Source organism: Brachyistius frenatus, unplaced genomic scaffold, assembly GCF_029030835.1.
Source record: "Brachyistius frenatus isolate BFR_SWC_R1_liver_20210118 unplaced genomic scaffold, ASM2903083v1 Contig_56, whole genome shotgun sequence".
In the NCBI taxonomy this organism is placed as follows: domain Eukaryota; kingdom Metazoa; phylum Chordata; class Actinopteri; family Embiotocidae; genus Brachyistius; species Brachyistius frenatus.
In genome coordinates this window covers 1,367,397-1,394,145 of record NW_027210655.1, presented here as the reverse complement: position 1 = coordinate 1,394,145, position 26,749 = coordinate 1,367,397, and the positions used below count along the sequence as shown (strand labels likewise).

The window sequence follows — 26,749 nt, the reverse complement described above, 5'->3', positions numbered from 1 at the left end:
TACGCGGCGGGGTTGTTATGTTCATGAGTTCCAGACGAGTGGAGTTTACTGCCGCCGCGTAAATCAAATCGCACCGAAGCACGCTAAACGGGTTTTTCAGCACATGGCTGTGGTTTTCTAACGCTTTCGTCGCGCATACCGTAGGATTAAGCGTGGAGCGGTGGAGGAGGGCGAACGTACGTTACGGTAAAAACAAAACAAAAAACAAAGAAAGAGTTGGGACGCTGGTGTCGTCAACATTCAGGTGGATTCGTGGGTTCGCCGTGTTTTTTTTTTTTTTTTTTTTTTTTTTTCTCACCGTCCCATCTGCACACTCGAACGGCGAACGCGTCCCGATTCATCTCCGAAAAAAAAAAAACCTTCTGCTTGTCTTTGTGCCGCAGGTGTTCGGGGCAGCGCCGAGTGCTCCTGCGGGAGGAACCACTTCACGTGCGCGGTCAGCGCGTTCGGGGAGTGCACCTGCATCCCGGCGCAGTGGCAGTGCGACGGAGACAACGACTGCGGGGACCAGAGCGACGAGGACGGATGCAGTGAGTCCACCGCCTCTCTTTCTTTTGTTGTTGTTGTTGTTGTTGTTGTTTTACCATCTCCTTCCGCTGTTCCTCTTTCTTCTGTCGTTCCCTTATTATTGATCCGCTGTGGACGAAGCAGATGGCGGAGGGTGGGGCGGGGGGGAGGGAGGGAGGGAGCACACAAAGAAAATCTCATCGACTAAAAACCTCCGTGTTGATTTCGACCTCCTGAAGATGAAGATATCGAGCTGGTATTGAGGTCAAAAGTACTGAATTGAAACACGCCTGCGTGTTTGATCCCTCGATCCGTGTGTCTCGCTCTCAGTTTCCTCGGCGATGAAAGCGATGGTCGCCCAGTTAGAGTTTGTCAACAAGTTTAGCTTGTAAGTCGTCCCTAATTAGTTTGAGGAAAAAAAAAAAAAAAAGATCTACGACGTATCGGGTTATATTATCGTAAACTTTTTAACCTCAGACCCTTTTTGTCAATGAAAAGTAACGGTCTGTCTGGATTATATCGTTCGCAGCAATGGTGTAATCTTTTAATACGATCACAAACGTTCATATTGACAATGTTTTGACGCGGTACGACGAACCGGTGATGTTCATCACTGCCGAAGTGTTAAAGCCGTCCGTTACGTTTATGCTTTAAGTATAAACGTGTAACGCTCGCTCTGTTGCAATTGTGTTTTTCTTGAAAATGAATACCTAAATATATTCATTACTTTTGTCGTTCTCGTCAGAAATATGAAGAAATGTTGTAATATTATTTTAGGCCCGTATGGTTCAGTCTTCAGTAACAACGCTTCTCAAATGTTGAATATCGTATTGACACGAGCAGTTGTAAAATTTGGATTTACGAAGCTAAAATCTTCCAAAAGGTGACGTGATTCCCCCAAAAAAGCGTTAACCGACCACCGACACCTCAGACACTCTTTGTTAACTTCCAGCGCTCGACAAGTTTTTTTTTTTTATCCCAGCTTAAAGGCATATTTTGGTTAAGTACCCAACTTAGACGTGTGTTATTGTTGTATTTGACATTTATGAATGAAATTTGAACATGTACCCAGGACATTTCTGTATTAAAAAAAAAAAAAAAATTGATTTAACCAAACTTGAAGTTTAACCAGCTTGCCCAGACGAGGTTGTAAAAAGTAAAACTGTCATTTTCTCACCGCTGAATATTATCCCCCTCCTCCCCCTCCTCCCTCTTTCGAGCAAGGCATTAAACTGCCAACCGCTCCACGCCGGGGCTCCGGTAGTTCTTGGCAGCTCCGCGGCGAAAATTTGCGTAACCGCGTGACTTCTGAATTTGAACTGTGAAGGTAAAAAGTGTGCCGAGGCCCGAGTTTTTCCTGCGTAAATAGTGTAGAAGAGTCGAGGGGAAAAAAAAAACACACACACACAAAAAAAGAAGCTATAATTGAGCTCATATGGATCCCATCGTCACCCAGTGAAACGGGGAGCGGGTCACCGGTCCGGCGGGGCAGGTAGTGCTGCCGGAGCCGAGACGCTCCGCGTGGTGCGTGCCCCCCCGTGCAGAAAAAAAACAAAACAAAACGCTTGAGTGACTTTTGGCTCCCGACAAAGTTTTTTTGGCTGGAGGAGGGAGGGAAAGGGGGGGGGGGGAAGGAGGGATTGTTCTTTGGCAGCCGACGCGGACCGGAGTATTTTTATTTATTTTTTTCCTGCAGTTTCAGTTTGTCAAGTGGAGATCTTCAGCGCTCCCTCCTTTTACAATGCTTGTGTATCGATGCGGGACGTCAACGAGAGCATCTTCTTCTTCTTCTTCTTTTTTTGTCTCTGTTCTTCTTCCTGCTCTCTCGTCTAGGCGGTAGAAGCGGACCCCCCCCCCCCCCCGTTTTGTTTTTTTGTTTGACACTTGTGTTTTATGTGCGCCGACGTTCCTTCTCCATCAATCTCCCCTCCGTCACATTAGGCTAGTTAAGGGGTCGGGGGGATGGGGGGGGGGGGGGGAGCTTAAGTGTTATTGATCCCCGGCCGGTTTTGAACGTCCGATCGCCGCGCATCGACCCGCCGGCTGCGTTGCTTCTTCAGGGAGGACGCGTCGGAGGCGAGCTGACGGATATCGGAGCGTCTGGCTGGACCTCCTCCCCCCCCCCCCCCCCTAATCCATTAGTACCGTAGATCCTCCCCCGCTCGTCGGGACGCTCCTTCCCTTGGACCCGCTCTCGGTCAATCTCGCAACCGCGCCGCTTGTTTTCGCAGAGATTCACGGTGTTGCGGTGGCCGGCCAATGAAATAAAAAAAAATAAACAAAATAAACAAAACGCAGATATTGCCACACGAATGCAACTTCATTAGCGAGATCCAAAACATCGTCCGTGCCAAAACTCCCATCTCCGCACGTCAAGCTCATTTAATTACGAAGCCACTTAGCTGTAAAATTGCAAATCAGGGCAAAGAAACCTTGTCAGATTATTTGCTGGTTAATATTTTAATCTGGGCACTCGTTGGCAGCCTGGACGGCGAGTAGACTGACGCCATTAATCATCAACAAACTGAACATTTAATGAGTATCGGTGGCATTTATCAAGAACAAACACCAAACGTGCTCTTGTTTTGGATACCGTGACCTCTCCGGGCTTCTGGATCATCTTTCCAATAAATAATTGAATCTGTAGCTCCAAAATTCAGCCAGAATATTCATCAGACAAAAAAAAAAAAAGACGCTGACACCACAGACTGTGTATTAAAAACTGTTCGTAGCTCCAGGATCTGAAAAAATGAGGCCGAAGCAGAAGAGCCTTTAAGCTGCGATACCACAGACCGGCCACTAGAGGTCGTCTCCAAAAAGCCTCCATTGACTCCCATTCAACTGGCCTCGAAGTCAATAGACGTTCTCCACGCTTGGCTAGAACATAAACGTCAAACTTAAAGTATAACGACGTGTTTATTTAAATAGTCCTTCATAAGCGAAAGACGCATTTTCTCAGGAACGATTTAAGTTCCTCGGGTTTGATTTTTAAAACTAAACAAAAGTCTTCGTCAGTTGAAAACTCTTTTCATTCAGACCACACAGAGGTGTGCCTGTGTGTGTCGCTGACCAAAAAAAAAAAAAAAAAATCAAAGCCCTCTGCTTCGATTACGCCGATTAAATCAGGCGTCGCGTCGTTAAAAAAAACCCCGAGAGAAATTTTTATGGTTTTCAACAACGTTTGCTAAACAAGGTGAATAATTTGATTTAAGGAGTTTCAGCGTCAACGCCCGGCGGAGAGCGAGTTCTTTCCACGATTCAGCAGGATCGACGGACGTCTGCGACCGTGAGAGTTTTAGACTCGCGGCGAACGTGCACACGCACACACACACGCACACACACACACACACACACACACACACACACACACACACACGCAGCCTTTTTTTTTTTTCTGCCGAGTCGTAATGGAGTAGTTTGTGGCATTCGAGACTCGGTTTGAACTTTTAAATGGTTTATCATTCATACCAATTTAACAAATTTCAGGACAGAGCACGATTGTCTTGAATCACCCAGGAGGAATGTGTGTGTGTGTGTGTGTGTGTGTGTGTGTGTGCGTGTGTGTGTGGGGGTGTGTATCTCCGGAGGATGGGAGCAGAGGCAAAGTGGCCGACTGAGTCTATGAAGCTGTCTGTGTAAACGTCTGATCTAATTATGATGTGGAAATCATGTGGAAATTGTAGTGCAGTTGTGGCTGTTGTCTCTTTCTGTGTGTGTGTGTGTGTGTGTGTGTGTGTGTGTGTGTGTGTGTGTGTGTGTGTGTGTGTGTGTGTGTGTGTGTGTGTGTGTGTGTGTGTGTAAGTAAGTGTGTGTTCTGGCAACTCGTGCTTATGTTCTCCCAGATAAAGTTTCATAGCTGCACAGAGACCAAAGAAGAGTTTGACGAGGGACTAAGAGGAGGATGTATGAACAATTTCAGTGCAGATGTGTGTGTGTGTGTGTGTGTGTGTGTGTGTGTGTGTGTGCGTGTGCGTGTGCGTGTGCGTGTGCGTGCAGGATAAAGTACGTGTGAATGTTAGTGTAGGAAAGCAGTCGCCGTTCCGGCGGAGGTGAGGAAGGAAATGGACTTTACAGCCACGGTGTTTCTCCTCTTCAGCCTCCGTAACACGGACCTGTTTATACTGGACCTCAGCGGGAGGAGTGCCCGGCGCTGCCTGATCGTAAATCTGCCTCTTTTAAAGAAAAAAACAAAACAAAAACATTTCAAGTTATAGGTCCGCACCAGTGCGTTCGCAGTTTTTTGGCGCTCACATTTCCACAGGGGCCATTTCTGAAATGACCGCATAGAAAATTATCCCCACCTGAACTCCGCCGACCAATTCCCCTCGAGCTTTAAGCGGACGCAGCCCAGATGTTCGTCCCCTTCGACGGTGTCTTCGACTTTTCGCGACTCTGATAGGAACTGTAGATGCGAATTATGGTCTCTGCAGGTCTGAATCTACCTCGGGGCGACTTTCAAAGCTGCATACATCCAGAATAAGTCCGCCAGGCGGCCAATCGGACGCCGGCTTGGCAGCACAGGAGCTGAAGTGAAGAAACAGTAGTTACTGGACGTAACTGCAGTTCTACGAGTACGTCGTTGTCATAAATAATATGGCCGCCGCGGGACCTTGCTGACGATGTCGCATTTTACGTTTTTTTTTTTTTTTTTTTTGCCCGAACGACCCTCGAGCCGTCCGCTTCGTCCGTTCCTGACGTATCGACCGACCGGCGAAGTCGGCGGTCTCTTTAAAAAAAAACAACTTTGAACGTCTCTTGACTACATTACGTCTTCAAAGTGCCTCGACTTGAAATGACCACGGGTATCCACGGCGACGTTGTCATCGTCAAGGACGGGACGGCTTAATTAGCCCCGATGAAATTTAATGAAGGCATAACTCACGGACGTTTCATCAAATTAACAACAACCCTCCCTCCTCCTCCCCCCCCCCCTCATCGATACGGCTGTCTGGGCTAAAGGGGGGCCGGGGGGAGGGAGGGGGGTATATATTGTTTATGTTCTTGGCAGTCAGCTTCACGTCCATAAACGCCCCGTGGATCTGGTTCCTATGGAAACGGCAGCGAGGGGCTTTTTGTGGCGAAGGTTGGAGAAAGAGAGAGAGAGAGAGAAAAAAAAAAAAAAAAAAAAAAGGGAAGGACGAGGAAACAGATGCTCTTCTGTTAACGCTCGTCTCCTGAACAGGAGTCACAGTTTGGTATTTGGAATAAAAAAAAATTCAAAGCCAGATGAGAACAAGTTTAGTTTTTCTGCGTTATATTGTTGGAACCAAAATGTCATTTGCGGACGCTTCACTTGCCGCGCGACGTCGGCAGCGAGATTCGCTGTTCGATTCAAATATTAAAATCAAAGGAATCACAATTCACAGTGTTCAAAGCTCTCTGTTATTCTGAACCAGCAAATATTTGCCATCTTTTTGCCAAATGATTTAATTGCGGAATAGATTAACAAAATAAATTCTGTTTATTCCCCCCCGCTCTCTTTTGTAACGTGGATGTTATTTATCGTACCGACGGGAAACTTGCTTTGGTCCAAAAATGTATTCCGTCGGCGAGTACGTACCCGCCGCCGCGTTTTGAAGTTGAGCGACCCCTGGTGGCGTCTCCGGGGAAATCCCGTCGTTCAGATGGCGTCGATATAATGCGAGTTTTTTAATTTTTTTATCCTTGATTGGGGGGGGAGGCGGCTAGGATTGATGGTTCAGTGGGGAAAAAAAAAAAAAACTGTGTGGCGCTCGAGACCCGTGTTCACTTCCCGTTTCTGACCACGAGTCCGGACACTTTTTTTTTTTTTTTTTTTGGTCTTTCTCCAAAAACGCCCTTCGCTGTTGCCGTGACGACGAAAGGAACAAGGAATCTACAACAACGCCGATCCGAGTCGTCATTTTATTATTCTGCCGTCAGCTTCGTGCTCTTTAACCAGACCGGCGCTTCACCGTCCGACGGGGGAGGTGGGGGGGGGGGGGGGGGCCCTCTCGAACTCCGCGGGCACCTCGGCCGACAGCCTCTGGGCTTTATTTTGCCGTGGCCCCCCCCCCCGCGTCTTATCTGGGCTTTCGCTTCTCCCGACCTTTCTTTCCTCGGCTTCGAGGCAAAGCGCGAGTTATTAACGCGCGCCGTTGCGGGATGTTCGTCAGAACTGCGACGGCGGCAGATGAAGAGGCGATGGGGCTCGCACGATCCGAGGCGATACGTCTTCTGTTATTTCACCGTTCGTCTCCTCCACATGCTCATCGTCCTCCCCGCACTGTTTCAGGTCAACCTCCAAGTTAGTCCTCTCTCTCTCTCTCTCTCTCTCTCTCTCTCTCTCTCTGAGAGAGAGAGACACAGAGAGAGACACACACACACACACACACACACACACACACACACACACACACACACACACACACACACCTTTGGAGTCCTGCTGAGTTGAAAGCGGATGAGGTTGTGAAAGAGTAAATGATTTCGGCTAGTGGGGAGACGGGTGCAGAGGACAGATGTGAAGGTGTGTGTGTGTGTGTGTGTGCGTGTGTGTGTGCGTGTGTGCGCGCGCGTTGTCGAGGGTGGATGTGAGATGAAATGGAAGAGGAAAATCTCTGTTGTGCGTGATTGAAAGCGCCGCATGACGCTCGGCTTCCTCTGCTGTCGGCTCACAGGAGTCTGTGAGGTTTTGGGAAACGGGTGTGTACTAAAAAGTCACACACACACACACACACACACACACACACACACACACACACACACACACACACACACACACACACACACACACACACACACACTCTGTCAGGAATACACTCTGACCAACTTGTGAGGACCCTCCTTCGGATGCATTTCAGAGTGTCTGCCGGGTGTAACCGGGCCTCTCGGTGGTGTTATGTTTACCATAATGCATGAGAGGGAATCTATTTGAACGACTCACCGACTCGGCATTTGAGACTCTGCGACTGTAAATATTTTTGATAAAAAAATTGAAATCCTATGCAGGTTTTTTTTTTTTTTTTATACAAGTAACTTTATACATTTTATACAAATGGGTTAGTCCTTAACATTGGGTTGAAGCGCAAGGAAAAACAGAATTAATCACCTTTTTCTGCAAAGGGGAAAAAGGCTGATTTCTTTCATTCTAGGTTTTTTTATTGTCATCAGTTGCCTAGCAACAGCTTTAGACCCGATTAGACTGTTATCCGACTGCTGAATAGCCGGTGTCGTTACACATCCGCCCCGAATACAGGGGCTTATTAAACCTGCTATTGAGTTGAGGGTGCTGCATCGCCTTATTTTTTTTTTTTAATTGATCCAATGCTCAGAAGACGAGGTGGCCCGAAGGTCCCATTTATTACGACCTCTAGTGGTTTTGTAGTCATTATGACGGGAGGAAGTCAGGTGACGTAGCATAAAGCAGATGCAACCCACTTATTTCAACCCAAACCATGAAGCAGGAGATGGGGCACGCATTTCCAATATTTGCTCAGTGGTTATAATCTAGTTAAACTAGTTTCATTTCAGTTCTTTTAAAGGTGTTAAAGTCCCAAAAATATAATATCTGAGTTTAATTAAATGAAATGTTGTCTTCGTTTTTCTTTTTTCTCAACGCCTGTAGTCACTTAAATCCAAACGCGTCATGCTTTTAGCACAAAAATGAAGTCAATTAAAACTTTGATTAGGACGCAAATTTCTAACTTCTCACCAGACCAGTTTTCTGACAGCAAAACTGCGGCTTTTTAAAAAAATTTTTTTTTTAAATTTAGGTAACTCTACACGGAGACCACGACTCTTAATCCCCAGGAGCCCGTCTTTGATTCTGTGTTCGTTCGGAGGAAGTTTATCTTTCGAGAGGCTTCGGGTGTATTTCTGCTTTTATTAAACGACGTCTAATCCTGACGCTTTTAACCCGAGATCCAATTTAAAAAACTATAGTCTCCTGAACAAAACAAAACAAAAAAAAAAACGAGCGACCGCTGTGTCCTTGCACCGGAGGTCTAAAACCGAGCTCTCACAACGATACAAACTCCCGCACGCACACATAAACCAACCCCCCCCCCCCACAAAAAAAAAATAATAATAAAGAAATACCCCCTCTGTCCTTTTAATCCGCCACTCCGCCGTCTCAGCCAATCACAGAGCAGCTGCGACTGCAGGAGCTCAGCTGATCCGAAAAGCAGGAGCGGAGAAGATTAGGACCGCTGTGTCACTTTCTCCCTCCGTCCCTTCATCTCCTCCGTCCCTCCGTCCTCGCCTCCCTCCGACCGCGGGACGCCCGCACACCCGAATCATTTCACTTCTTCTTTTATTTTATTTTTTTTAACCCGAGACTTTTTCTCATTTATTTCTCCCCATGTGGCTGAATTTCTCCCGGCGCTCAGTTCCTGTCTCTCTCTGTCTCTTTTTTTTGTCTTCCCCCGTCCCTCTTGTTTGGTTTCTTTTCTGTCGGAGGATTTGACTGTCGTTGTTTGTGCACATTAGCATAATCCTCCTCTCTCTCTCTCTCTCTCTCTCTTTCTTTCTATCTCTTTTTTTTTTTTTTCTCCTCCATCCAAATGCTCTGTCTTTCTCCCCCTCCGCCTCCCTCCTCAATATTTACTCCCCCGCTCGGTAAACGAGGCGGGCACACTTGTTCACACAGCAGAGGACATGATTGGACGCTGATTGAGGGCAGAGAAAGTGACAGAAGCGCGAGGAGCGACAAAAGAGCCCGTTGGTCCGACGCCCGGCTTCACCTTCTTTGTGAATCTTGCACAGACTTGTTTGAGGAGGTTTTAAATGTTCCTTTTAAAACCCCCTTTAAAGTATTACGGTTATTATGACATGTCAAAGGGTTCGGCGGTGAAGTTCAAGCGGTCCGTTTGGAGCTTTGATTTGGATTTGGGAGTTTGTTTACAGATTATGTCAACAGGAAATCAACTGAAGAAAACATGTTCTCAAACAAACATGCCAAAAAAACAAAACAAAACAAAGAGACGAAACTAAATAGTGAGAATGCAGTTATTTCATTTTCTTGGTCTGCTGTGGTGGAAAACTACCAAACGAGCAGTTTCAATCACTAACTTTGAACTTTGTAAGAAGTCTTTTTTTTTTTTTTTTTCTTACACATTTTTGACATTTTCATTGACCACACGCTTAATCGAGGAAATAGTCAGCTAATTAAATGATAATAAAGATATACGTTTAGTTGCAGCCCGAGAATAATATCGTCAGCACACAATTTCTGTGAGGCTGCCACCTATTGGTAGGACTCGGTACTGACCTTCGACCGACGTGCTTCGGTTCCAGCTGGTCTGGCAAAACGCTTTTTTCATTTGGTACCGAATTTTTTTTTTCTTTAGTTTTTTTTTCAACGGCATCCATCAGTAACACTGTGTCATAAAATTGCCTTTGAAGTCACATCGTACCCGTTTTTATTTAAACTGGTTACAGTCTTTATTTGCGTTGCTCATCCAGCTCATCATTCATCGTCGGCTGCAGTTGCGGTTTTCGGGCCTCGTTCTCGTCGGCTCTCTCCTCGTCGTATTTATCTGGATTTTCACCAGCCTTGTATTAACATGTTGCTACATCCTCAGTAGATTTGCGGGCCTCCGCAGCGCTTTGCCAGGTGACATTGGATTTGGCAGCACAAGCTTAAGCCAGGTTTATCTTCTTTTTTTTTATTTTGCTTGGCAACCCTGTGTTGTTTTGTCAGAGACTCTGCCCACACGTCGGTCTCGTTGAACGAAAAGGGAGGGAGGCTGTGTTGACGCAGCGCTCATGTTTGTCGAACGCGGCCTAAAAGCTGCCGGCTTAACGCCGCACCTCTCGGCGACGGGTTAGATCGTAGCGTGCCATCGGTTTTTAGGAAAATACGCGAGTCCGAGTTAAAAAACAACAACAAGAACAAGAAAAAACGTCAATAAGGAGCTTTTTACGTTTAAACAGGAAAACAAATAATTGGAAAAAAGATCATTGCAAGTTAATTGCAAGTCGGCATCGTTTTGAGTTTGGGAATGGCAAAAAAAAAAGTGATAAATCGGTGTTTGTCAAATATATGAAGAAAGTGACAGCTGGAAATAAAAAAATTAAAAATACTTACGCACTTATGCTCTGCAATTTAATTAACGACACGGTTTACAATAATTCATCCGGGTTTCTTGACAGGCAGACAAAATAAACAATTTTGCAGATATCATCACCTTAGGCTCCGAGAACTCGCGGTATGCATTCTTCACCGTTTGACATTTTATGGGCTAAATAATTAATAGTCTAATAAAAAAAAATAAAAAAAAATAACGATTGATGAGATTAATAGTCGCGAGGTTTATAAAATAAAAAAAATAAAAAAGAGGCGGAAAAGATACACAGAGGGTTTACGCAAGCGGATTAGCTCTTTTTCAGCTCCGACGGTATTGTTAATGAAAAACAAATTTACATTGCCAGGCAACAACAATTACACAGGTGTGATTTTTTTGTGTTTTTTTTTGTAGATGTTAATCCGTCAACATGCTTTTCACTTTGGTTTTTTTGCACACGGAGAACTCCGTGAACCCGAAGCTTCCTCTCTAAACTTTGGAGAACTCGTAATGATGAGAAGTTGCTCTTCCGCTGTTTCCATTTTGCTTTTGTGTTGTTGTTTTTGTTTTTTTTTCCTGGTGAGCAGATGAACTTGTTGATCGTCCCGCCGGCAGTCACAACACAGGTTTTTTAAGTGTTCTGAAGCAGGCGCACGCAATTCATCCGATTGTGACATAACCAGACAGACGACCGCGGCCGTGCTTGCTCGGGTTGAGTGTGTGTGTGTGTGTGTGTGTGTGTGTGTGTGTGTGTGTGTGTGTGTGTGTGTGTGTGTGTGTGTGTGTGTGTGTGTGTGTGTGTGTGTGTGTGTTGTGTGTGCCAGACTCCACGTGTGTGTGCACGTTCGTTACCTGCCCTGAGCTCCTCTCGAACTCTCCTATTGTCTCTCATCAAAGGCCCGCTGGCACGCGGACTCCCGTCTTTTTGTCCCGCTGTTGGCGCGAGGACGGTTGTTTTGATCCAGAGCGAGACATCTCGACAACGGCCGGACAGATTAGTAAACCGTTTGATGTGAACGTTCCCCCGGTAGTGTTGATTTTAGCGACTCTGATCGGGACACAATTTAACAAAAGATATAGGCATGACATTTACTGAGCAAATTCATGGGTCCGTAATAGACTAGGTTTTAAATGTCCCGTGACCTTTTCAATACTGAAAACGTCAGGACGGAGCTATGTCTGGTTGTCACGCTTAAAGACTTTGCAGGTTGTAGGGGATCCGAAACTGACTTAATGTCTTCTCTTGCTTGTAAAAAAAAAAAAAAAAAATCCTATCAAAACATCAATCAAGACTTATGTGTCACTTTTTCATACATTTTGGTGCAGTTCAAAGTGCCTAACGGATGATTGACAGGCCAATAATAAGACAGACAGTTGTGCATCCGGAAAATGAAATAAGTTTCAGGACAATTTAAAGACAAAATGAATAACAAATTAAAAGCAAAAAAGAGAATAAAAAAAAACAGCTTTAAGACCAAGCGGCAACCAGCTGTGACGTCACCCGTCGGTTTGTGAACGTTATGAAGCCTCCGGTTCAGATTTTGGCCGCCGTCATCTTTGCTGGTTTGGAGCTGGAAGTGACCATATTTGGACGAGCGAGCGGGGGATCAGACTCGATCTGATTGGAAACCCGGCGATACGACGTCCCGCCCTCCGATAGCCGCAACCCGACTGCACCACAGGCCTGTCAGTCAAAGAGACACGCCCCTCAAAAACACATCTTTCTGAGGCTTATTTTGTAATTAACGACGGGATTGTGTGGAGCCGACCTCTAGTGGCACGCGGTGGTATCGCAGTTTAGGACGCTCCCCCATCGGCCTCATTTTTTCAGAGCCGAAAGCGACGTCCACGTTTAAATACAGTCTATTTTTGAGATAATAGATAACGTAGAAGACAGAGTAAAAGCTAAAATAACAGTAAGTGTAGTGAAAAATATATATTTTTTAATAAATTCAAAGGTCTTTTGAAGCCGTTTCCCTTTTGCTGCTTTTTTTTTATTAATTTTTTTTACGTCTCCTTTAGACAATTTCCATCTCACCCTTCTTTATATCTGCAAAAGCTAATCATCCCGAGTGCAATACGCAAAGAGACGTATTACCTGCTGCAAGTGGCTGTCCAGATGTCAGGAAAGTTAACGTTAAGAGGAAATTACGACCTCATTTAGCGAGCGACACCAAATCCTAATAGTCATATAATGCCCTGATTAGACTGCTCTCGAGTATTTCCTGTCATTCAGCCTCATAAGATGAAAACGTGTGGGTTGCGTGGATGGCGGCGCTTGAGTGTTACTCAACGGAGTCGAGCACTCGGCACAGATTCGTCATGGCAACAAGCAAACGTTTCTGCATTAATCTGCCGTGATGGACAGTGAAACGTCTCGTGAAGATGATGTCGTGTCGAGTCGTGCGCACACACACACACACACACACACGTCTGCAGTTCATTCAGTAAAACTGCTGTTTTGATGTACTTTATTTTTATACTTGAACCCGTCTGTATTTCAGAGGGAAATATCATACGTTTATTAAACTGCTTTTTTATTTGCCAGCTATAGTTGGAGGTTGAAGATGTTACTCGCAAACCGCTCGATCGGATTATAGTGTGTTTATTAGAGCAACTTTCACAAAGCGAACGTCACAAAGCGCTTCAGGAGGATGACATCGTATTAATAAATGTAATTATTGATACCACGGTAATAAAACGGTAACAAAAACTGTTAAAAAAAAAAAAGACCTTAAAAGCACACAAAAATGAACATTACTGGACAGAAAGGGACACGATTTTAGCCGGTTTTTAAAAGCATGCGTCAACTGAGACCACGCAGCTACAGGAAGAGCCACCGCTTCAAAGGCGCGGTCGCCTTTCGTTTTTAGTCGGGGGCGAGGGAGCTGAAGTTGGCTTCACTTTGACCGTTTGCATCATTTAAAATCGTACTCGTACAGTAATATATTTCTGTTATTAATCTCAAAAGTGCGAAACGTATAAAGAAAAATATCTGAATTGGGTCATTTTGCGACAAACTTTGGGTTTATCGCTTCAATGGAGTATTTTTTACTTTTTCTATATTTTCTCTGCCGCTCGACCTCATAACGATTTGCAGTTCTATGATTTTTCCAAACAGACGGTTAAGAACTAAAAAGTAACAAAAAAAAGACGGATCAATCCTCTTCGGTCGCCCGTTTTGACTTTTTTGTTGTTGTTTTGTTTGTTTTTTCGTTCGCCCCAGCCGGCTACGATAAATACGGTAAACGAGCGAGGCCGCCGCCGGACGATCAATTTTCGGCGGGTTCGCGGCGCCGCGGCCCGGCGAACCCGCGAGGTTCTGTTTTTGTCGGGGGGGGGGAGGTCGGGAAGAAAGCGCCGTCACGCGGGCCGCCGGCGGACACACGCTGCCAACAAAAACTCGGCTTGGCAGCGCCGCTCTGCTCCGGCGGCCTGAAATATGCTCTGGCTGCCGACCAGAGCTGCATGGAATCAGATAAGCCACCTCTGTCGGGGGAATCGGCCGGGGGAGGAAAACAAAGAGGAAGTCGGGGGGGGGGGGGGAGGGGGGTTTGCACTTGTAAACTACCAAAAAAAAAAAAAAAAATCTACTTTTTTTTTTTCGCCTGCAGGAAAATAAAAATAAAATAAAGACAGCACTCAATCAAGATTCAAAGAAAAACACGACAAGAGAATCAAAATCAGAATCTCCTTAACATGCGAGAACATGAAGAGTTTCGCTGCAGCGTCAGAAGTGAAGAAATGAGGTTTTGCCTTCGTGCTCTCTCTCTCTCTCTCTCTCTCTGCCTTCGGGCCCGTTTCAACAGTCGTTAATCAGTTCCAATTAAAAAATTGTATTGTAGCTACTTAGATGAAATACTTGTGGTTCAGACTGTAAACTTGTCAATCACGTCGAAGCCGCGGCAGCTGATTGAAATCTAACGATGTCTACGCGCGTGAACGTGAGCGGCCGTCCGCTGGACGTCACCGTTTCCCGGTACGCGCGCGTCCTTTAATGCCAGCGCGCATCATTTCACTTTAAAAACAAAAAAACAAACAAAACAAAACAAGTATCGCCAAATCTCTCGCGTCTTGTTCGACTCGCAGGCTCTCTTCTCTCGGGAGCCCACGTCTGTTTTTCTCTCCCCGTCTCCCGTCCGTCCGTCCGTCCCCCCCCCCCCCCGTCCGTTGAGACGGCGCGATAAGCGACGCTTAGGCAGATATATTAGTCCCATTAGAGCCGTTTGATTCAGCTGCTCCACGGTAAGGAGGAGGCCATTAACGCCGCTGCTCAAGGCCACTCGGAGACGGCCACATGCGTCTTCATAAAGACAGCGACGCGCACGCACACACACACACGCACGAGCGTGTTCGAGTCAGACTCTCGATCCGGTCGATGAGCCCGTGAAATCAACGCAGCTCGTGATATCCAGTTGTAAATATCTGGAAATCATGAAAAGAAAGTTCTTGGGTCCGAGTCTGCGGCGACTTTCGAGGACAAAAACAAGGTCGCTCGTTCGCCCGCTCGCACGTTTTCTCGGTACCACCTCCGGGGACGCGTTGCCACGCACGTAGCTTCGGCTTCACTTCGCCCCAGTTGTTTTGTTTTGTTTTTTTTAATATTTTGTTTCTGGGAATTTAGCTTTCGTTACAACGGACGGACTTTTTATTTTTCGCAGCACTGAAAAGGAAAAACAAAAAAACTCGCACAGGATTGATTTCTTTTCAGAAACGGTGTCTCTGCAACTCAATAATTCAGACCTGCCTCAAATATTCAATCCGCCTTTCTTTTTTGTTTTTGATATATCGGGGTCGAGGCAGAAAGCTCACAGCGGCAAAGAGACGCCTGCGTGTCGAACGCGAGTATTTCACCGCAGGAGCTCTCGTATCGGTTTTCTGTTTCAGTCCGGAACGAGTCGGTCCAACCTCCATCACCGCTTGTCATCCCTTCAGGAAACAGTTCCTCCCAGTCCAGATCTCTTTCATTCTTTTGGCTTCGCGTTTGACACGAAGAGACGACCACACGCAGACGCACGCTTGTTTTGGTTCTCTCAAATAGGACTGAAAGTAGTGATTATATTTTCATGATTGATTAATCTGTTGATTGCATGTTTCCCAAAGCCAAAGACGGAGCTCTAAAGTGTCTTGTTTTGTCCACAAACAAAAGATATTCGGTTTATTATAATGGAGGAAACTGAAAATATTCACATATAAGAAGCTGGAATTGGAGAATTTTAGTATTTTTCTATTTAAAAAAAAAGAAAAAAAAAGACTCAAAGCATTTTATTGATCATGAAAATAGTTTCAGATCATTTTTCTGTGGATTAACTGCAAGTCCCACTTGTGGTGATGGGACTTGTAGTTGTGTGTGTGTGTGTGCGTGTGTGTGTGCGTGTGTGTGTGTGTTGTCGTATGACCTTAAACATGTGTGAGTCCGTGTGGGAACCAACTCGCACAAGTAGATAATAAAAAATAAAATAAATAAGCAAAATCAAGATTGGATCAGCCGCTGTTGTTATGTGAATGTGCTCCACAGGAAGCGGATGATGACGATAATAATAATAATAATAATAATAATAATATGTGATTAATAGAAAACCACATGGAGCAGGAAGTGGACCACAATGCAATGTGTTGTGCACCTGCTGAGTCGCTTGTGAAATATGACACCTAAAAAAAAAAACGCATTCAAGATGTTTTTTGTTTTTTTGCTGAGTGAGAGCGGAAAATACCTCCATCGTCAATGATGTTGTCTCTGTGTGTGTGTGTGTGTGTGTGTGTGTGTGTGTGTGTGTGTGTGTGTGTGTGTGTGTGTGTGTGAGTGCGAGTGCGGGACACGTGTGGAATTCTGGGAAACGTAGGAAGTGAAGCAGGTGGAGTACATCATCAAACTGATCGCTGGGATGTAACGAGCAGCGCGCGGTGGACGAAGTTATCGTCAGGAGGGCTCGTGGGAGTGTGTGGATAAGTGTGTGTGTGTGTGTGTGTGTGTGTGTGTGTGTGTGTGTGTGTGTGTGTGTGTGTGTGTGTGTGTGTGTGTGTGTGTGTGTGTGTGTGTGTCAGCCTCCGAGGAATGCAGTGGTAGTGAGAGGAGCTGAGCTGAGCAGAATCTGTGCGATAAGAGAGATCAAAGTACCCAGAGACCTCATCAACCTTCCCAGCATGCTCCCTGCTGATCCACCCGATACCGGGTGGGGTGGGGTGCGGGGTGGGGGGGGCAGGCAGGCCACACCTACAGCCTGTGTGTGTGTCTGTGTGTGTGTGTGTGTGTGTGTGTGTACATGAGTGAGCGAGTGGGCTATTTATTTGCATACATTTCTCCCAATTTTCGTGCCTGAACAATTTCTGTACTGTGTTGTTTATTCAGCCCGTGCAGCAACGGTTTGCTTATGTCTGCTTGTGTGTTATTGTGTGTGTGTGTGTGTGTGTGTGTGTGTGTGTGTGTGTGTGTGTGTGTGTGTGTGTGTGTGTGTGTGTGTGTGTGTGTGTGTTCTTCTTCAGATAAGCTGAAATATTTATTAAAATGTTGAGAAGCAGCATTTCTCTCCTCCTGTCCGTCGAGGCGGTGAATCTGCTGACGTCCGGTCGGAGACGCATCCGAAATGCATCAAAGTGCTTCAGTTTGACGAAGACGAGGTTTCTGGACGGCGTTCAGGCGTCCTGCGAGTCCACAACCGACGGGTTGTCAGGAATGTCGGTACATGTCCGGTAGTAGATCGTAAATCTGCGCCAATTTTTACTTCCTGGTTTTTTTTATTTTTTGATATCAAAAAACGATCTCAAAACCTTATTTTATTTTAGCCGAGTTTTGTTTCCTGAAAGCGAGTCTGAGAAAGAAACTGTTAAATACAATTTCCCAACTCCAAGTTGACAATTACACTTTTTTTTTTTTTTTTTTTTTGACTGGTCTTCAACTAAAATGTTTAAATTTTTCAATCAAGGAAGAGTAAAAAAAAACAAAAAAACAAAGTAAATATTTAAGTTTTACAAACTAAAAGTGAAATGTATTATATATTTGTTTAAAAAAAATAAAACTAAAACAAGTTATTGATTTTCAGAAATTTCCCTGATTCGCTTTCTTTCGTTTGCAAAATTTCTCTGCTTTGTCCTAAAGTGTCCAACAACTCCTTCCTCTGTCCTATTTGTCAATATTTCCATCAGACATTGACTCGCGTCAAGAATCATGATTCGGGATAAATCTGCTCTGACGTCCTAAAACTGACCGCTGTCCTGATAATAAACTGCTTCTATGTTCTCGCAACATTTCAGCGTCGTGAAAAAAGATGCTCTTGAAACCTGAGGGGTCTTTGAACGCACCGCGCGCGGACCTGTTTTTAACCGTGCTCGCAGCTGCATTCAAAATGTGACAATCAACAACAACAACAACAACAAAAATCCACACTTGATTAGATTTCCCCTCCTGTGATGGATCCTCCAGCGCATTTCCTCGTCAAGTTGATTTTCCCAACCCTGCCGCGTGGAAAAAGGATTCAAAGAAACCGATTGGACGATTTGGATAATTTTGTCTTTTTTTTTTTTTTGGTTGTCGCGGAAACGCGTTATAGGTTTTGCGCATGGATGCCCAAAGCACCAGCGTGGCGGTGTAATTTAGACCGAGTTCACGAGAAGGTGAACAGAATCGAGGGCGGGGGGGGGGGACGGGGGGACGGGACGGGTGGACGACACTTCTCCTCGCTGGTCCGTCCGTCTCTTTGTGTGTTCCCTCTCTGAATAATGTAATATCCATGCAGGGGTATGTGGGTCAGTGGGGCTTCCCTCCTCCTCTCCAGAGACCCGCGGCCACACCCCGGCAACACACACAGACACACACAGACACACACAGACACACACACACCGACACACTCACTCAAATTCACTCCCGGCTCGTCCGCCTGTCTGCGTTTTCGCTGCTGAACTCGCCGCGTGACGTCATGCATTTTTCATAAAGTCTGCGTCCGCCTGGTCAATATTTCATATCTGGTATTGACAGGCGGGCGAGACTCCGCTGTGAGGGAGTCGCTTGCTGCTGCCTCTCCTTTCTCTCTCCCTCCTCCTCCTCTTCGTCCTCCTCCTCCTCCCTCCATACCTCTCCGGCCTGTAATTAAATTAGCTCTGTCTGCGGATGACAAAAGGGCCAGTCATTCGGGCTCTGCTTAGATAGCCAGTAGCTGCACTCAGAGCGGATATGAAGTTAAGGAGGAATGCGCTGAGTCCGAGTTCAGGGTAAGAAAGTGGACCGGCGAGAGGAGGAGGAGGAGGAAGAGGAAGATGCGTCCGTGGGGTTCCAGTTCGGGGATCAGACTCCGAAGCGGCCGAGACCAGCCGGAGAATAAACCCTCCCGATTTTACGGCCGCTGGTCAGAACTCTGACCTTTAGTGCAGGATTGTCATCACATCTGTATTTTGAGATGTGATTCGATGGGATAATCTCAAAGTGGACGCAGCTTCCGGCTCTGAAAAAAATGAGGCCGATTGCGAAAGTGCCCTAAACTGCAATACCACCGAGTGCCACTAGAGGTCGGCTCCAAAAAGCCTCCGTTCAACTTCTCTCATAAACTTCAAGGCCACTAAAATTGATCCGAGTTATCCCGGTGTCGTTAGCTCAACTCTCTCGTTCGTTCTCTGCCGGTCCATCTGAAAATAATCCCGTCATTTATTGTAAAATAAGCGTCAAAAAGAAGTGTTCTGTTTGATTGACAGGCCTGTGGTGCGGTCAGTATAAGACTTATCGGCGGGCGGGACGTAATACCGCCGGGCTTCCAATCAGATCCGCCCCTCCTCCCCTAGCTCGTCGTCCAAATATGGTCACTAGTCAAAAGCTGACTTATTTAAAGACTTCCTCCAATCACATGTCCGCGTCCACGCCAATTTACATAAAGTGACATCATCGTGAAAAAATGAGTGAGGCAGTTTTAACCTCGGGGGTAATTTTCAATAATAGCGAGCTTGACATTAACAGTCGGGTGTCGAATCTTCGAGCTTTCATCATCCTGACCACAATGTGTCTTGAAAACAAGTTGAGAGACCTGTAAGTGGATTTGATCGGCAGATGTCATCCCTCATCTGGTTTCCTTGCAGTATTCGTCGATTCGATTAGTTCTGACAACATTCGAAGTTTTTAAGTCAAGTTATTTCAACGTTCATGTACTGCAACGTAAGCATACCGTTGATTGACTTGATATGCGGCTTTCTTTGCGACGTAATGCAAAAGTTTGAGGAGACGTTTCATGTTGGGTGGACACTGATATATATATATATAAAAAAAAAAAATGATGGATTGATGTTCACTTCCTGGAAATATGAAATAAAGCATAACTTCCACATCTCTGGAAGATTTCAATTTCACAAACTGATCAAATCCAGCAGTTCTCAAATCTGATCGCAGATCGCAGTGACATCATACTGAGAGCGCAATCCAACGTTACTCTGGCCTGCAAACGGTCTGGTTGATGATAAGAACTCGGACAAATCTGAAACCAGGAGACAAATAAGATTAAAGAGGAAAAACGGAAATGCAATAAAAAGTATAAAAAAAAAATACCAAAGTTGATTTAGTTCTCAAAGCTTTCCTTTCCTTTCCTTTCCTTTCCTTTCCTTTCCTTTCCTTTCCTTTCCTTTCCTTTCCTTTCCTTTCCTTTCCTTTCCTTTCCTTTCCTTTCCTTTCCTTTCCTTTCCTTTCCTTTCCTTTCCCCCGGCTCGTTTGTTTGTTTGTTTGTTCCTGACAGACTTGTTGTCTTGTTGTTTCCTCGCAGTGCTCCCCACCTGCTCGCCGCTGGACTTCCACTGCGACAACGGCAAATGTATCCGTCGCTCGTGGGTGTGCGACGGAGACAACGACTGCGAGGACGACTCCGACGAACAGGACTGCCGTAAGTACACTTGCTCTCCCTTCGGCGCGCACGAACACGCAAACAAACAAACAAACAAACAGCGGCGGTCGCGCTGACACGCGCCGTCACACGCAGAGAACGCACACTCGACCCGCTCCGTCAGACTCCGGGAGGGTGGGGGAGTTATTAAAGTGGACAGATGTTTGAGGCAGCCATGTGCGGTGAGGTGTTTGTTTTGAGTCTGAAGGAGTTGCCTGTCTGTCACACACACACACACACACACACACACACACACACACACACACACACACACACACACACGCTGTGGCGAGAGGTCAGCACTCTCACGTCTAGCACGCAAGACATTTTCTGACCTTTGACTTCATTTTATTCGGTTCCTCTTTTAACTTTGGGAGTTATCTTTGTGTGTGTGTGTGTGTGTGTGTGTGTGTGTGTGTGTGTGTGTGTGTGTGTGTGTGTGTGTGTGTGTGTGTGTGTGTGTGTGTGTGTGCACGTGTGCGCGCGCACGCACACATGTTCCACCCAAAATACCCCTCAGCTGCCTGCCAGGCAGAATGTGGTCCGCAGCGGGTGAGGTAAGCGGCGTGTCTATTTCCACACTCGTATTTATGTATCTGTGGCTCTGCTGCATGGATTTCTATCTCTGTGAGGACATTTTATTTTTTTTATTTTGTATTTTTTGAAAAGGGAAGAGTGTTTTTCACCGTTTCTCACCTCTTCAACGGACCGTCTGAGATGTCTGAAGAAAGCCTCCCATCGTCATGACTTTGTTTGACGTCCGTGCACGTGTTTTTTTCCATTAGCGGAGGTGCAGTCAGTGGCCCGATTTCCGCGTCCCGCTTTTTCGCCCCCGTGTTTACGCCGTAACGACGCGGTCGCGTGTCCGTGTCGACGCGCCGCGGACCGGTCGGCAGAGTCATTTGGGTTTAATCACCCTCAGCGCTCTGCGAGCAGACGGGAATAGTTTCAGGGTGTGATGTGTCCCCGGTGGAGGCGACACGTGGCAGGACGAGTCGGCCGGCGTCCTTCAAGGGACTAACTTTGGAGTCGAGGGGGCTTTCAGACATGTTGCTTAACTAACTGCTGACCTTTCATCGTTTATGTTTGTCTCGTTCGGTTTAATAGGTCTAACAGCAGTTCGCCCCTTCTGTCTTTAAAGAATGCCATTTTTAGGTCCGTGTCGAATAAATAAATAAATACAGACATAAACAAGGCGATGAAATGAATTCAGAAATACATAAATGAGGCAATCAATATATTAACCTGTAAATCATTTAACGTGAATACGTTTTATTGTATTTTAAAAATGGGATGTTTTTCAAAGGGCTATTTTTGATTTATTCCAGGGGACTTTAATTTCCTAATGCCGCCTTTATTTCCCAGCTCTTCTTTTTTGTTTTTTTTTGTTTCGCTCTGTTAAACTCAAACAGACGGAGCGCAGTTATCTCACAAAAAGAGAAGCTGCCAGCCGGCGAGATGGTTGGTCGGGTGACGGAAATACGTTTAAAAAAAAAACACACACATTTACCGACCGAAGCGTCTCGCACCAAAACTCCCCGTTACACCGGCAGAAACATCCGCTGAGCCCCGGCACCTCTGACGATGACTGAAACCGCCGTCCATTCGCTCTAGTTCATTTGAGCTCGGCTCATTTGTTGAACATTAAGCACGTTTGATTGGCTGTCGGCGGGTGCTGAATAGAGCAGTAATTGAGAAAAAGGAAAGACTCCCCGCTCGGCGACGTATCCGTCAAAGAAACTAAAACAGGACAAACGCGTATCGTTCGACTTTTAAGACCTTTCACGAGAATCCAAACGATATCCCCCAAAAAAAAGTTAGCGGGTGGTGATGCCGTGCTGGCGGCAGCCTGTCACCGCGGTGACGTCCTGAAGGAGTCTGTAGACGGAAAACGAAGCGAATCTTCACCTCGTGTTGTTTCGCCAGGTAGCTTCAGTCTGTCTCTCCGGTCCACCTCGTGCATTATGAAGTAATGCTAATTTCATTGCGCTCTGGATTATGCATGGACGCTTTCGCTCAGTTTAGAGGACTTTCGTTTCATGTCGGTGCGCGTTTTGCTCGAGTTCAACTCGTCCTGAATTCATATGTAACTGCGCCCACTTAAGTTGTTCCGTTGGCTTTGTGTGTCACTGCGACCCAAAGCACACCCGACTGGAGGTGGCGTGCAGATCGCAGCGTCGCTATGTCGGCGTACGTGCGGTTAAGATTGCCGAGAAGATTTCCATCGCTCATTTTTTTTGAGATTACTGAACGGAAACTGATGGACGAGTGACTTTTTTTTTTTTTTTGAACGGTTATTTAGGTATTTTATGCCTTAATTTGACAGTGGCAGTGGAGGTTGACGGGAAATGAGAAGGCTTGAACTTGAACCAGTGACTTGCTGCAAACCGGTGACCGGTGTACGCGCCCATGTGGTTTGCTCCCCGGCCACTCGGCCATCGGGTCGCCCCAAACAAGTGGCATTTCTACTGGTTGAGGTGCTCTTATTTCACACTCAACCATCACCAAATTCAATAGGATGAATCCTTTGGTCACCGTGAAGGTCCGTACCAAACTTGATACCAATCCACTGAACGTTTGTGGAGATATTTTGCTTTCACTGACAAAATGACTGAAGACGAGCACTTTAAATTGATGTGGATCGATGAGTATTAACTTTGCGGGGGGGTGGGGGGGATTTATTTCCACCAACAAGTCGGTTGATGAGGCCGGCGTGGCGCTTTGACCCGCCAATCACCCTTGATTGTTTCCTGCGACGCCTCATGCGGTTTACGTGTCCAGCAGGTTCCACCTATAGCTCTTTCTCTTCACAATGATTCTTTTTTTTTTCTTATCTGTCTGTCATCCAGCAATTTTTCTTTTTCCTCCTTTCCTCTGTTGACCCACATACGGTATCATCAGCCAGACACCGAATCACTTCCTGATGGGAGGTCTGTCTGCTGCGAGGCCAGCTATGAATTTTTCATCTTCACGCCCAACAAAATGTTCTCTCCCTCCCCTGTTTTTTTTTTTTTTCTTTCTCCCAAACTAATTATTATTTCATGCTTCTCTCTTTCTCTTCATTTTATTTTTTTTTTATCTCCACCCTGCTCTGTCTGTCTTTTTCACCTCCCGATATATATTTTTGTTTCTCCCCACGACGCAGTGGGTTTATTTCATTATTTAGAGATGGTGGGAGAGAAGGTGGAGAGGTGGTGGGTGGGTGGAGGCGGGGGTGGGGGGTGGGGGGGGCAAATCCTCCACGCTCGGGTGGAACCGGAGCACTTGTCAGGATTTTCAGACAAACACGGGGAGAGTGAGGTGTGCCGAGGTGCCGCGGATGTCTGTGTTTGAACACCAGATATTTGAAATTCTTGAAGTTTGAAAGACATTTCACAGACAAAAAAAATAGCACAAAAAAAACACAAAAAAAAACATAACATTATCTCAGCACACACACACACACACACACACACACACACACACACACACACACACATGTAGGGAGTCTGGTAATGACTCCGAGAGCAACCTTTGCCCTTTGACGTTTGGCTGCTGCGTGAATGATGAGCGTCTTGAGGGCTTGTTGACCTCCGACCCCACCCTCTGTTTACCTCGCGGATGGGAGGGGCGAGGGAGCTATGGAGACGCAAGAGAGAGGGAGAGAATCAATTATTTTCTTGCCAGATGAATAATAGATTAAAAAAATGAGTGTGTTTGTCGATTGTGCGGCTGGAATTAAATTTTCATTTGGACCCACCCAAGGATTTAAACCCTTTTCTTTCTTTTTTTTTTTTTTTTTTTAAAGGGGGGCGGAGGGGATGGGGAGAGGGTGTGTGGGGGGGGTGTAGGCGAGGGCGAGGTCAGCTGAGGTTTCGCAGTCGAATATGAAGCCTTCGCCAAACTAATAAATCAGATCTAATAAATCTGATATATTGCACTATGCATATATTACTGCAGATTGACTGATTAGTAACACAAACTTTGCTTTCCAGAAATTAGTTTGTGGTCATTTGTAAACGGTAAATATAATTTGTTTATACCAGAACCAATCTTTCCATGTAATGACTCACTTTCACTGCTCAGTACAAAGCCCAGTCACAACTCCCTAATATAATGACCGCATTTTAAAGGATCCTTCTCAAAAATGTTTGTTTATGTTACAAGTTTATGTGGAAAAATGATGATGATTCATGATTGGATTTTTCTTCTTTTGGATATTGTGCTACAACAAAAAGGCAGTTGGAAGTGTTTTACTTGTAACACAAAAGGCATCAATACAAAATGTTAAAAAACAAAAGATATTAGAAAAGAAAAAGGTTTTTTTTTTTGGTATTGACTTCAAAATCCATTATCAGTTTACCTGAAGTCCAGAAGATATAACAATGACATTTTGTATGTTAGCGTAAAGGGTCAGTGCACTAATATCCTGTTAGTGATGTGTAGATAGTGGCAGCACTGGGCTGGTTTGCTCCAATTTGAATTTGCAATATCTAAAAGTACCGAAAAACAACTTTTAAGAATTGCTGTACACGAATTCAAGTGCAAGTTTTCAACACGTTGAGCGCTAAACAAGAGTCCATTCACCTCCATTGTGTCAAACGACATCTCTAAAACGTACATCTGACAATGTCATCACGCAATAATCTACCCGGATAGAAACCGCCAGTACTAAAGGCATAATATGTGGATGTGGATGAACTGGCCCTTTTATAGTTTGTGAATTCAGTGCTTACAAGTAAAGATAGAAAGTGAAGAGAATTTCATTTCCATGAAAACCCTGACAATACACTGCCCATATGCAAAAAAACCCACAAATACAAAGAATTTAAGATACATTCACAAATTGCAAAACAGCAGATTTAGAAGTTTAATTTCTGAACATTTATTACATGTCAATTTATTGTCTATACACAAACGTATCGAAATATAAACCACGGATTTATTGGCTAATGCAAAATTGACATAAAAATGATATTTACATGACAAAACCAAGATTTTTAATCAGCGTGCAGAAATATAACACCATCCACAAATAAAGTGCAGTGTACACATCATATGTTACAGTATATGTACATTGGCTCTGAGCCCTCGCGTCATATCACTGATCTCAGAAGTGGAGTGAGTCTGTTTCTGTAATACCTTCGTCTTCTTCGTCTGTCTGTCCCCTTCAGCCTTCTGTTGGTGGCTCCTTTTATCTCGCTCTGTTTGTCTCAGCTGTCTTAACGCTCACACACGGCACTGATAAATTATAGATTACCGCCTGCCGAGTCGGGGGGGGGGGGGGAGGGGAAGGTGTGTGTGTGTGTGTGGGGGGGGGGGGGGGGGGGCAAGGCATCCATCCATCATTGGTTCTCCTCGACGAACCTGTTTACCCGGCGCCCGCTCGCGACCCGGCCCTCTGCCAATCGATGGCGGCGGTTAACAGTAAGCAGGTGGTGTGATTTTTTTTTTTTTTTTTTTTTTTTTTTTTTGAGGCGTGATTAAAGGAGCGAGGTGAAGGAGTCGTTTGGATAAATGAGAGGCTTCGAAACTGGAAAACACCGTCAATGTCACGGAGTTCCCTTCTACCTGCGTCGTCGGGGTTCGTCGGCATGAATGGCAAATGTGACTTTTATCTCAAGGTTAACTGTCTAATGAAACGCTTCCTGAACATACAGCAGGAGGTAGAGTACATATATATATATAAATAAAATTATATATATATAAATATAAATAAAATGGTGTGTTCATTGATTTCTAGGATGGATTTTTTTTTTTTACCGTATAGTGTGAAAACATGGTAGGATGGTGGATTATTATGCATGTAAGATGTTTAACTCCAATAACAGGCACCATTTAACTCGCTCATGATAACATGGTGAATATTTGCATTTGTTATATGTTACCGACGGTCATATTTCGACAATTTACAGCCCGAATGCAGCACTTACCGGTCATCTTCATCCTTCGTCTGATGAGCCCGACCGGGCTTCTGGCCAATAAGGAAAGCATCGTTCTTGTTAGGTCAGGATGAGGATTATGCTGAGAATATGGTTTGAGATATTTCTCAAACATTTTTTTGTGTGGCTTTTTCTGTTAGATAAATTCTTTGCCTCTGCATCCAGTCTTTAGACGTTTATTTAATTGATTTCCATATCGGCGCAACAAAAGCAGGTAGGTGACGGCCTGGTTTAATAGAAATGTGTCTTGTTTCTTGTTCGCTCAGCACAACGGCAGTAGGTCGTTCTACCCATTACAGGTCATGGAAAGTCTTTTTAATCCAAGTCAAGGAGAAGTCGGGGGAATTTGACAGTTTGATTTCGAGTGGGGAACCTTAATTCGAGCGGACCCACAGTTTGATCTTTTTTATTCGTCTTCATTCATCTGGGTGAAAAAAGAAAAGCG

At 45.3% G+C, this 26,749-nt stretch overlaps 1 protein-coding gene across 3 annotated transcripts in view; it reads left to right on the top strand.

Annotated features, from left to right (window-relative positions):
- Positions 1-26,749, top strand: part of lrp4 (low density lipoprotein receptor-related protein 4) — a 110,544-nt gene that overhangs the window by 45,876 nt on the left and 37,919 nt on the right. For all 3 annotated transcript variants that reach the window (XM_069705419.1, XM_069705418.1, XM_069705420.1), the window contains exons 2-3: positions 384-530; positions 20,267-20,383. In XM_069705419.1, the coding sequence (XP_069561520.1) occupies positions 384-530; positions 20,267-20,383 (264 nt within the window). The remainder of the gene's footprint in view (positions 1-383; positions 531-20,266; positions 20,384-26,749) is intronic.